At 36.6% G+C, this 11,853-nt stretch overlaps 4 protein-coding genes across 4 annotated transcripts; 2 read left to right on the plus strand and 2 right to left on the minus strand.

The window, feature by feature from the left end:
• Positions 1–968: 968 nt before the first annotated feature.
• On the plus strand, positions 969–1,877 carry PCOAH_00031560 (Uncharacterized protein; the record flags this gene model as incomplete). Its single annotated transcript, XM_020059956.1, has 1 exon — positions 969–1,877. One exon carries the CDS (start codon positions 969–971, stop codon positions 1,875–1,877), a length of 909 nt encoding a protein of 302 aa, XP_019915519.1.
• Positions 1,878–2,932: 1,055 nt separating this feature from the next.
• Positions 2,933–4,476, minus strand: PCOAH_00031570 (Uncharacterized protein; the record flags this gene model as incomplete). Its single annotated transcript, XM_020059957.1, has 2 exons — positions 2,933–4,080; positions 4,398–4,476. 2 exons carry the CDS (start codon positions 4,474–4,476, stop codon positions 2,933–2,935), a joined length of 1,227 nt encoding a protein of 408 aa, XP_019915432.1.
• Positions 4,477–6,094: 1,618 nt separating this feature from the next.
• On the plus strand, positions 6,095–6,943 carry PCOAH_00031580 (Uncharacterized protein; the record flags this gene model as incomplete). Its single annotated transcript, XM_020059958.1, has 1 exon — positions 6,095–6,943. The coding sequence occupies one exon, from the start codon at positions 6,095–6,097 to the stop codon at positions 6,941–6,943; it is 849 nt and encodes a 282-aa protein (XP_019915444.1).
• A 764-nt stretch (positions 6,944–7,707) lies between these two features.
• PCOAH_00031590 (Uncharacterized protein) lies at positions 7,708–11,606 on the minus strand (the record flags this gene model as incomplete). The annotated part of the gene is made up of 3 exons (XM_020059959.1): positions 7,708–10,786; positions 11,114–11,303; positions 11,552–11,606. The coding sequence occupies 3 exons, from the start codon at positions 11,604–11,606 to the stop codon at positions 7,708–7,710; spliced, it is 3,324 nt and encodes a 1,107-aa protein (XP_019915321.1).
• Between the last annotated feature and the right edge of the window lie 247 nt (positions 11,607–11,853).

Raw genomic sequence — 11,853 nt, forward strand, 5'->3', positions numbered from 1 at the left:
ACGTGTTTGTGCATTTTTTTCGTTTCATCATTAAAATGAGGATGGTTAAAATTGACTCTTCGCAAATTACACATTTGCAATGCTGTCTTACGATTTCACTTCATTCTTTCCCTTAATTTAATGTGGTTGAGTTTTTTTTAAATGCTTCAAACATAGCGTATGTTGAAAGCATTATTTGAGTTATATATATTTATATGTATATATATATATATTTTTTTTTCCCCCATTTATGTGAAACAACAGAACAAAATGGCTTCTTATTAAATGTGAAGAGACTGTGCAGACCTTTCTTTTTTTTTTTTTTTTTTTTTTTTTCCAACTGTTTATGTGTAACTGGGCACATTTTTTTTTTTTACTTTAAAAAAATACGCATTTATGGGTACCTGCTGAACGCGCAAATGCGTGCATGTGCGTATATAAACATATACGTGTACTTATAATGCGCATTTACCCTCTGTTATAATAATTACATTCCTTTTCCTATTTTGCGTTTATCGTGCGTAGAAGAGTAGGACAAGCCTGTGTCTTGGAAACAAAAAGATGAGCTGTTCTCACGCGAGATTAACTATTTGCACGTCCTACACTTTTGGGCGAAATGTTTCCTGTAGCAATGGATAGGAATTATTCCATTCGTGGATTCCCCCTTTGACGTTTGCTCATGATGTTCTTTTTTTTTCTTCCTTTTTCCACGGTCGCTTCGCTTAATTTGTTGGAGGGGAGCAAATGAAAGGAAGAAGAACTGGAATAAAAGGAAAAAGAAAGTGGAGGAAGAAGCTCCCCCTTAGAAGGTTGCAAATCTGTGAACGTTTTCGTTAAGTGCCCTTTTGTCTACCCATTTGTGCTAGCATTTTTTTTTTTATGAAACACCTTTTTGAGGAGTGTCCACCTTTTTTAACTATCCTGCACTAACCACGTAGCAGTTAACCACCTTGTCAAGGAACAATCCTTGGTGCTGCCTTCTCCTCATCATGGGGAACAGTTGCAAGAAAGTCATACAAGCCAGACGAAGCAGAACCCCTCCTGACCAATTCAACCATCGCTTCGATTTCGCAAGCGATAATAACTCAACATGGAATAACATGAACTATTACAATGATTTATACTTACGAAATTTTAATCGAGAGAGGGAACCTTTAAAAGAAAAGGACAACACATTCGGACTTAACGATGAAGGGAACTTCAATGCTAACAGTTCATTGGTGTATATCGATGAGCTTTATGACATTTTGGGAAACGAAAAAAAAGTGAAGATAAAAAAAATTGACAACTCCGATGTAGAGGAATTCCTCATTATAGAAAAGCATATCAAGTTAAAAAGGAAAAAGAAGAAAAATAATCCTTTCAAAAGGGAAAAGGAAAAAAATGTAAAAAAAGAAATAACCCCTTTCTCATTAAGAGACATAAATGGTGACAATAATGGCAATCGTTTTGATGTGCCGTCCTTCCCTGGAGATAGCTCTCTGAAAAAAAAAAAGAATAAAATGAAAGATCGAGCATCCTCGAAAATTACTGAAGTGGAAACGTGGTGTAGTTCTTCAATTGATAATAGGTATGATATATTCGAGGAGGACAGAAAGCACATACTGAAGCAACGCCAAATGAACATGAAGGATGATCGGAAGGTGGGTCCAAAAAAGGGTGGCAAGAATTCCAGGAATAGTTGTAACAATGTGCAAAATGCTCAGGGTAAGCTTAGCAGTGGCTCTAACAAAGACGCCAGTGATCCGGGAAACGGTCACAATCGTGGCAACGATTTCAGTTTAACGTTTGAAAAAAGTGAGGAAAAAGACTCCCAAGAGGGGAAAAAAAATGACAAAAAAGATGACAAAGAAGATGACAAGGTTGTCAACAATTTAGGTGATATATTCCCAGATTGAAAGGTTGAGGTACACAAACAAGGAAAGAAGCAGAAAGATCAGGAAAGCCAATTGTGTAACCCCACTCCAGCTTTCTCTCCTCAGAAAAAGGAAAAATATACCACATTATAAAGATAAGTTGCACCTACGTGTGGACGCTAACTCTTTTCAGCATTCCCCGTGCGTGCGTAGTGGAAGAGGGTTAACCGTTTAGCCCTGTGAGAATTCCTTTTTTTAAGTCAATCCGTTTTAATTTTTTTTTTTTTTTTTCGTTTTCCGCGTCTACTTTTACTATTGCTACTACGAGCTGTTTTGTCCCTTTTTCGATGTGTCATTTGTTTTAAAAACGTTTGCGAAGTTTACATCGCTACGATTAGTTTAAATATTATAAAACTAATGATGATATACGCGTTAAAACAATGGGTGATATTTTTCAAAGTTAAAAAAAAAGGGTTACAAATGGGTTAAAAAAAAGGAGTAATTTAATAAAAAATTAAGTAAAAAGAAAATGATCACATCAATTCGAAGATATTACAAAGAGTATGATAACTGAATTATGGTAGGCGTGGTTAAAATTAGAAAAAGGCGAACGATGTGATGCGCGAAAAGGAACAAAATGTTTAGCCGAGCATCATTTGAACTCGCGCAGGGGGAAGGGCACACTTCCCCTTACACATTTCGCAAAAAAAAAGAATAAAAAAAATACACACACACGTACATACGTACGTACATTTATACATATCGTGTTGGATAGTGCCTTCATTATAAATGTCTGGAATGGTAAGAACAGCGCGTGGGTCTCCCTTCATATCTCAATCTGTTATTTTTTTCTTATGTGCTATTTTTTCCTTCTTCTGGGGCAAATGTTCTTAAAAATGGACAGCTCTCGTTCTGGTAACATAAAATGTGTAAGAAAAAAAATGCGCATTTAATGGATGCTGAAATGTGAGCTACTCACACGTTAATATATATTTTTCATTTTTTTGTAAAAATTTTCCTTTTTGCGCTTTGTTATATCTTCCGCGTTGGCTACACCGCTGTTTACGAACAGTTCATATGCCTCCTGCAGGAGCTGCTCAACTTTTGTTGGCGCACCACGAGAGGAAGATGACCCAAAAAAAGTCTGCGAAAAAAACGACCGTGGCTTGATAAATCCTCGGAACAAAAACAAAATTAATTAAAGTTAATGGTGTCCATGTCATCAAAGAAATGAAGAAAACCTTCATCCCAGTATTCACAATTTTGTCAATAATTTCGGACCTCTTTTGATTTTTTAACATACCATTATAAAAAAAAAAAATTGTTAAGTGGATAGGTCCAAAAATAAAATTATCAAACAAGGTAGGTATAAAAGATTTGTACAAAAAAGTGTTCGGTTTGGACTTTATAAAATTTGCTAAAATTTTCCCATACCACCATGTCATGATTGGTCCTTCTAGGGTTAATCCAATAGTGGCCATTCTGAGCGTTCTAAGAAAATCATATTGATTCTCCTTTTTATGTAATTCCATCATTTGACAGGCTATGTCCGCTATGAAATATAACGTACCCGCTATTAGGCTGTTCATTAATAGGAGGTGTTTTTCGAATAGGTTGTTCATTATTTGTGACATTCTTCTGGTGTAACGGGATATAATTCCCTTTGGAACTTTCCCATTTTTTGCACAACTATGAATGTTGTCTGCGTTTCCACTGGTGGGTAGATCCATTGTGTTGCTTTTTTCCCCTGCGGTGGCTTCGCTGGTGGTGGTACTAACACTGCCGGTTCTTTCGCAGCTTTTCCCATCGTTCTGGTTTTTCCCCGTGTGTACATTTTTTCGCACTTCAATTTGGAAATATCTGTTCTTCCCCCGTAAGGTCATAATACTGCTTGAATTTTCTTGCGTGATTAGACGTCCCTGCGTTGTTGTGGTTTGAGTGCTGAATTTGCGTGCGTTCACACCTGCCCTGACGGTACCGTTACGCATCCCGTCATGCGCGTAGTTGCTTTTACCAATTGCGTTCGCTCTGATCATTGTATCCCCTTTTAAGTAGCTACTTACTGTGTGGATTATCTTTTCACTAGCATTTTCGAATTCGGTTCTTAATTTGGGGGTCTTAAATTGGCTTAATTGCATCTTTGTGCTGAAGGGGATGCTACTACTTTTTACCTTAACGTCTCCATGGTTTGAGAATTTGGAAAATGTGCACCTTTCCGCAAAGTATGGTCTTTTGAAATTGTAATCTATGTATAGGGTGAGAGAGGAAGTGGGAAAAGAAAAGAAAAAATTATAAAAATATGCATTGCACATGCAATTGAGCATCTAAAGGGAGGGGGGGATTTCACAGACAGGTACACACACACATGCTAATTCATCGTCGGAGAAACATTGTGGTAAAAAAAATGAGGAAAAAATGCGAAGACTGGTTTATGCTGCATAGTCGAAATAAATGTACAAAGAGGTTTTCCCCCAACTGTCTACGCGCACATAAGGGAAATTCTAGACACAGGCCGCGAAGAGTATACATTGCTAATACAGTTAGAGGAAAAAATTGAATTACCTTTTACCGAGGAATTCACATTTTTAAACACGAAATTTATATGTTTTCTCTTAATATCCATGTACGCATTTATCAGCATTATTTATCCTTGCCGGGTGCTCTTCCAGAAATGTGTAACAGGTGGCAGCTTCTACCTGAGCTTCGTTCGGGTTGAAAAGGCAGATTCAGATTCTCCTACTCCTGCAACAGTGTGTTTTTTTTTTTTTTCTCAGTTCAATTACGTTGTTCGCAGGGAAGGATTGCACATGGCCGTTTCTCTAACATATGTGAGTTGCCAAACAAACGCTCGTTAAGGGATACAAATATTGTGGTAAATATACAGTAGGTGCCTATCCCTTTTTCTTTTTTTCTTATGAATTAATTTTTCATTCAGGTAAATTATAAATTTCAGCGATTCGAGCATAAGCCATCTTCCCTTATGTTATTCTGCCTTCTTCATTATCTTGTATTAAGCGCATATTCTTATGCTTTTCCTTTTTTTACGCGACGGAAAAAAGGGTACTGTGTTACAGCGTTCCCTTTTATAATGTATATACAACGCGTTTCAAAGTAATCGTTGGAGTTGCGTGCAAGCAATACAAAAAAGGGGGAAGGAAAAGTAAAAATAAACTACCGTTTTGTGAAATGGTTAAATTTTGCTCTACTTAAAATGGGGGGAAAAAAAAGGAAGAAAAAAAAAATTAATTACATGTTGAAAGAACCGCTTATGTTTTAAAAAATTTTTGAATTGACAAAATTTTAACAGTTATATTATCACGCCACTGGATCTTTTACCAAAATTGGGGACTTCAAAAAAGGGTTTAAAATTTTTTCCAAATTTGAGAATTTTTTTTTTTTTTTGTACACATTAAAGGTAGCATTTATTTTATTATTTTTTCTTTTTTTTTGCCTTCATGAGGATGATACATTTCTGCATTTTGTAGAATTATGCTTGTATTTGTTTCGTGGGGAAAACATGAAGATACTGCGTGTTCTCTGCGCAGATAGTAATACATAAAAAATACGTAGGCACAAAAATGCATCCCTGGTGTTGAGGGTGCTGGGAGGAAAATACAGATCTGAACTTTTACACTTCCAGACGAAGGGAGGCTAATCATAACTGACCGTTGCGATGTTATGTTAAAACGCGGACAAAAAGGAAAATCACAATAATGTTGTGCCTCGCTATTTGTCGTTATTTAATCTGACGTGTTCACATTCTGAACAAATAATGGAACTTTTTTTTAGTACCTGCTGAACAATTTTTATGAACATTTGTTTTAAGTGTACCCCGCTCGACAATTTATAACATTATCAAACCGCACCCGCTGTGGCATTTGTCTTACCCTCTGATTCATGTGTGCCTAATTCTGTGACCTTCGAAATGGTAATGTGTGCATCAGGGGGTATTCACAATTATGCATACTACGTTCGTTTCGTTTTTTTACTGAGAAATAAGGTATAGTTGTGCATTCTTAGTTATGGGCCAGGGCATTTTCTCTGTATGCGCGTTTTTTAAGGGACGAGTGGTGATTTAACGAATAAAAGACATCACTGCGGTTGATAGGACGAAGGCTTTTTCGGACCTGATAAAGAAGAAAAAGGGTATTCTACGCTTACACATAAGAGTACACGTGAAAGTACTTGTTAACATTTTTATGTAGCCCACCTGGAATAGTCCCTTCATGCTTGTGCTTTTTTTCTCGTTCTTCGATAGGATGAATTTAGTCGACTACGAACTTTCCAGCGACGAAGAACCAGGCGAGGCACCCCAAAAAAGGGAGATCCAGAACGTAGATTCAGCAGAGGGGGAGAACAAATGCACAGATAATAAAAAGAATGAAGAAAAAGGAAGGGACAAAAGGACTAATAAAAATGGAAATGACTATCTTGGTGAAAATGCAACAGATAAAAAGTGTTGTAATAAAAAGGCGCATATTCATCTAGCGCAGAAATGGGATGCGGATATAGCGGACGAAGATGAAATGCGTAAGGATGACATTGTAGGGGAAAAGCGTAAACCCATCGAAGCGCCTTTATTGAGTAAATTAAAAGGCGCAGAAAATATATCACATTATGATGGTGACGATGACTGCGGTGATGGCCTCCGTACCGAAGTAAGACCCGGTGATCATCACACGAAGGAAGAAAACAAACAGAGGAACGTACCACTAGTGAGTGAGCAGACAGACAACCAAATTGCCAAGGGAACAAACCTCCTAGAAAGTAACAACCTTATAAATATCAGTGTAAACGAAAACAATTTTGATGACTTATTTTTCCTGCCCCCAAATGAATACTCAGATTGTCTGAACCAAAAAATAGAGGAACTGTCAAAACTGTATAAAATAAATTTAACAATTAATAAAAATATAATAAACTCAAATGAATATAAAAATCCGTGCATTTTGGAAAAAATTATGCAGATTTTTCAAATTGATGTGTATTCATCTAACTATCCTTTGAATATTTACAACCCTCATGATTTTTTATCTATTGATTTGTTTAACGAGAAAGGAGAGGAAATGGATCAGAAGAAATCCAAAACGAAGTGGTCTAACCATTGATGGGTACTTCACATTTGATAAGTTTCACAAGGTTCTTTTGCATCATGGAGTAACCCCGCTTATAATAAGCCAAAGAACGGGAGCAACGAAGCAGACAGGATAGGTGGGATTGTAGGACATTCTGGTTAGCTGCTAATATGGAACAATGCCCCTGCCTATGGGGGAGGTGAAGTAGGCATCCACGTTGTTCATCCAAGCATACACATTTGGGTCGCTCCATTTTATGCCAAAAGGAATGAGCACGCATAGTACTTAAGGTTTAATTAGAGTTAAAAAGTGCACATTATTATCATGAGGGGGGGTAATAAAGACTCCTCATACGTTATTCAAAAATGAAAAAAGAGGAAGTTACACATGGGCTAAATGCAATTGGGTCAGCACAAATGCAGTGAGGTGGGGAAAGGGAAGACAGGAGCACCCGTGCAACGTACGCAAAAAAAAAAAAAAAAAAAAAATTTTTTAAATGCCAAAAAAATGGCAGTGTTATCATTAATGGTAGTAATATTTCAAAAACAAAATATCTAAGATAAGATTAAAAACCAAAACAAATTTTACATCGATGGAACAAATGACCGACTGCACCATTCTGCCACAGCGTGTGGCTGACCACAACTTGGCCAATTTTGCGACCACACAACGGAATGGTGTACCAGTTTTAAAAAAGGGATCACATAAAACGGGGGAAATATGTCCACGGTGGAGGTAGGCCTGTCCACCCCCTTTTTTCTCTCTCACTTGGACGGACAAAGAATATGAGCTACCCGTCACCTACTCGGAGTAACGCCATAAGATAGATAATTCGAAATGAAGGAGAACTTATCAGGAGAGCCTTGCAAATATTTAAAAAATTCATCAAAATTGTTGATAGCATTTTTGGCCTTTTCCTTGAGTAACTTCTTTTCATTATCCTTATTTTGACAAAGGATGCAATGTTCCTCCCCATTTAGACAATAAAAATGATAGGAATGTTTGCACAAGAAATGGATAATTGGGACGGATAACATTTCCTTGCATATGGCGCAATACGTATTATCAATAATGTGAAAGTTGTACTTTTGTGTGGCTTTTTTTTTTTTTTTAATTTTATATAATTCCCTTTTATCTCTCACTATTTCAACATATTTTTTATTTATATTTCTATTCATTTGGTTTATATAGGAAATCACCATTTTTTTGACGGATCCATAATTTTTGTTGTACTTTCCCAGAATGCTTATTAGGTGCAATAACGATATGGATGATTTTTTATTTAATGTTTTTGCAAACCTCGTGAGGTACTTGTCTTCATTTAGTAATGACAGGTAGTAGAAAATGTAACTGTGGCACATGGAGCCTTTTTCCTTCATGAGGTGTACACACGTGTTAAATAACTTTTTCGCAAAATTCTGATTTGTAATTTGTATTGAGTTGTAACTTTGTAGTGGGGGGTGTGGTGTCTGTTTTGCGTAATGCAGTCTGAATTTTTTCATCATTTTTAGGGTCGTAAAAAGGAAGTACATATCATGCTTGTTCATTTTATTGGAGACGTAAAGAAGCCCCTTGTTGTAATTATAAATGGACAACAGAATGGCAGATAAGAAGGTTATATTTTTGTCTTCATTTTTGATGAGTTTATCTATGTTGTAGGTGAGGACGTGGTTCTCTTTTTCTTTTGTCTTGTATTTCTGAAGCAGAATCTGCATGACGGTGACGAACAGGATGTAGTCATATTCCCCATTGAAAATGTCGAACTCTATCTTTCTGTTACTTATGATGTTGGCTGTCGTGGTAGTTTCGTCGTACAGTGTTGTTTCGTGGGCTTGTGTTGGGAGGATGTTACCCTGCTTTATGGAATGGTTTTGCCAATTCGTTTGGCAATCCCTACCTGTATCATTTTCCTCCTCCATGACGCCTCTCTTTCCTCCGGCCTTTGCATTTTTCTTATCGAGAAATTTAAGGATAAAGAGAAAGAGAAAATCTATGTTGTCAAGGAACAGGGGAATGAATATGGTCAAATTTAAATTGTACTTTTTAATGATTTTTCTTAACAAAAAAATGGTGCGTTGGGGGAAGTATTTGATAAACTTGTATCCATATCGGAAGAGTAAAATGCATATATTTTCTACGTCCAGCTTGAATATATATTTGAGGCTCTTTTCGTAATTTTCAAATTTGTCAATCAGGATGGAGATGTACGTCAAGTGGTCTTTATTTTTTTTTGAAAATTTTAAGACGATATTGTAGTAGCCAACGTTGCATAAAAACTTGTATGTTTTTTGCAAATTTATTTTATTTTTATTTTTCCTTATGAAGGATATGATTTTCTTCTTTTTGCATTCTTTCTTGTAGCAAGTGAGAAGCATGATGGTGTGTTCATCATTGAAGAGATGAACTTGGTGTAAATTTTCCAAATATCTGGATAAATATTCATATAACTCTAGGTTTAAATATTTGTGAATAACGATGGCCGTTTCTAGCGACCCTATGGTGTTGATGTAATGATGCATGGCTAGCTCGTACTGCTCCTTTTCGAATAAAAAATCTGCATATATTTGGTGCACATGGGAAAAGTTAATAGTGTGATAATTTTTGTTCAATTCGGCAAACCTTAACAACCAGAGGAACAACTTTTTCTTCCTAAACATGTGTACAATTTCGTTCATGTTCTTTTCTTTTATGACAATTTTTATTTGATTTCTGCAATTTTTAAAGAGTTTGTTTAATTTAAATAGATTTTTTGATACGTACTGTTTATCTTCTGCGCTGTTATTTGAATCTCTTCTGCCCTCATCTTTTCGATCCAAAAAAATGTCATACTTTAAATCACCTTTCATGAGGTTGCTACTTGCACTATTATTGTTAATACTGTCATTGTACATTTTTAGAATATCGAAGCTTTTCGATTTGCTGCTTTCTGTTTCTTTGAAGATGTTACTTATACTATCACTTTTGCTGTTCTTCCCATGGTTTACTTCTCCAGATGCGTTCCACTTCATTTTCAATTGTTCGTAAAAATAAAATTTATCCACCTTTACCTCTGGCTGGTTTATATATTCGTCCACAATTAGGAAGAGTAAGTTGTTAAAATATACAACGTTTGTTATGAGGCAGTTGAACGTACCTCTGAAGACCTGCAGCTTCATTTCTTCATGTATCACATATATGTTCACATAAAACTTACTTCTAACTTCCGTCAGTAGGATTAAATAAAATTTTACTGCGAACAAATTTATTACAATATTTTCTAGCAAAATATATTCCAGACTTCTATTGCTGAGGTCTAGGACAAAGAGAATTTTTAATACATTGTGGCAGATGTATAGGACGTTTATTTCTTCGTTGTATGTGCACAACACCGGCTCGTGAAAGGGGGGTGGTCCCTTAGCATTATTGCTGCTACTGGTGTGATCACTTTTGGGGTCTTCTTCCCCATTGTCGCTGTTGCTTGTGCCTCCATTGGAGCTTCCTCCTCCACTCGTTTTCGAGGAGTAATTTTTCTCCAACGGGATGCATTCGATGAATGTATAACTTATGGACGAATCTTTTATGATCAGTCTGTACACATTTATTGAATTCTTTTTCATCACTATTAATATGTCCTCCTTACATAGGAACATATTTTCGTAAAAGTCTTCCTCCTCCTCCACCGCTTGGGTTAATTCACTTTTCGTGATGGAGTAATCATTATTTATGTGATAAAATGAGATTTTTTTATTTTCTAGGGTAGTTATATAACTGAGGCACTTGGAAATTAGCGTCTTCTTTATATTCTCGATGTTCTTACTTAGTTGTAATTTTTTCAGCAGGGTGAAGTTGTACGCCCTGATGTTGTAGATGCTGCATACTAGGGCATTCTTGCTTTTGCTAAAAAGGGGGGCGGGTGAAAGGTAAAGGATAATATGGACACACACGGGAGGGGGATGTATGCACGATCGCTCCACCAACCACGTGCTGGCAAAAGGGGCATAAATAGAATGGCAGTGGTGCGGGTACAAAAAAGAGGAATCACATAGCGATGCTATAATGTATCTCCATTTTCAGCTGCGTATGTTCCTCCTAATGTGGATGGACGGCACTCCCTCTCATTCGACAACATTTCAGCGCTCCAGCATTTTCGTGACAGTCACGTGTATGGGAAGGGGCAAGCACATTCATGCGATAGCCGTGCAGTAGGCCAACTCGAGGACTTACCCAAGGACTATGAGGTTATTCGTTTTGTCACAAAAACAAAAATCGACCACCAAAAGATCTGAATTAATTGTGGTAACGTTTAGATTAACGGGGTCTATAAAAAGCAGCTTGTCTACAAACACGTTGATAAATTTTTTGGAGGTCGAAAAGTATATTCCTTCATGGCTATTCAGAAAGTTTTGTACTTCACCTGCGGGGGTGAGGAGGCACACGCATACAGCACATAAGGAATGGTGGTAAAAAAAAAAAGTGCATAAGTGTGTATGCACTATGGGGTTAAACATATGCAGGCATGTGTATACCCTACGCATCCATGCAGTAGGAAGCTTTACAAAGGTGCACTTGTATAGCAACAGGTACACTCGCATGGAAGCATATAATTTGTTCATGATGATAAATGCGATGGGATTGCTTTGTCTCCGCTCCCCTTTGCTTTACCTGTATCTTTCGTTTGGTCTCTGTCAAAAAGTTGCAGCTTTCTAAAATTGAACATCTTGTTCGTATTTACATGAATATAATGTATATTTCTTATCGGTAAATTTTTTTTTCATTTTTTTTTAATCTTACAAAATAAGTACAGAACAAAAAAATTCTATCTCATTTGGGGAGCAAATGTATATGACCCTTCCTTGCAGCAACTCTGTTCTATTTTACTTTTGCGCTGTGTTCCCTTTTTCCTTTTTTCTCAATATGCCAGGAAATTCTATGAAGAGAGTTTTTCGCTTTAATCTGAGGCCTGG

The sequence above is a fragment of the Plasmodium coatneyi genome, chromosome 10, assembly GCF_001680005.1.
Source record: "Plasmodium coatneyi strain Hackeri chromosome 10, complete sequence".
NCBI lineage: Eukaryota > Apicomplexa > Aconoidasida > Haemosporida > Plasmodiidae > Plasmodium > Plasmodium coatneyi.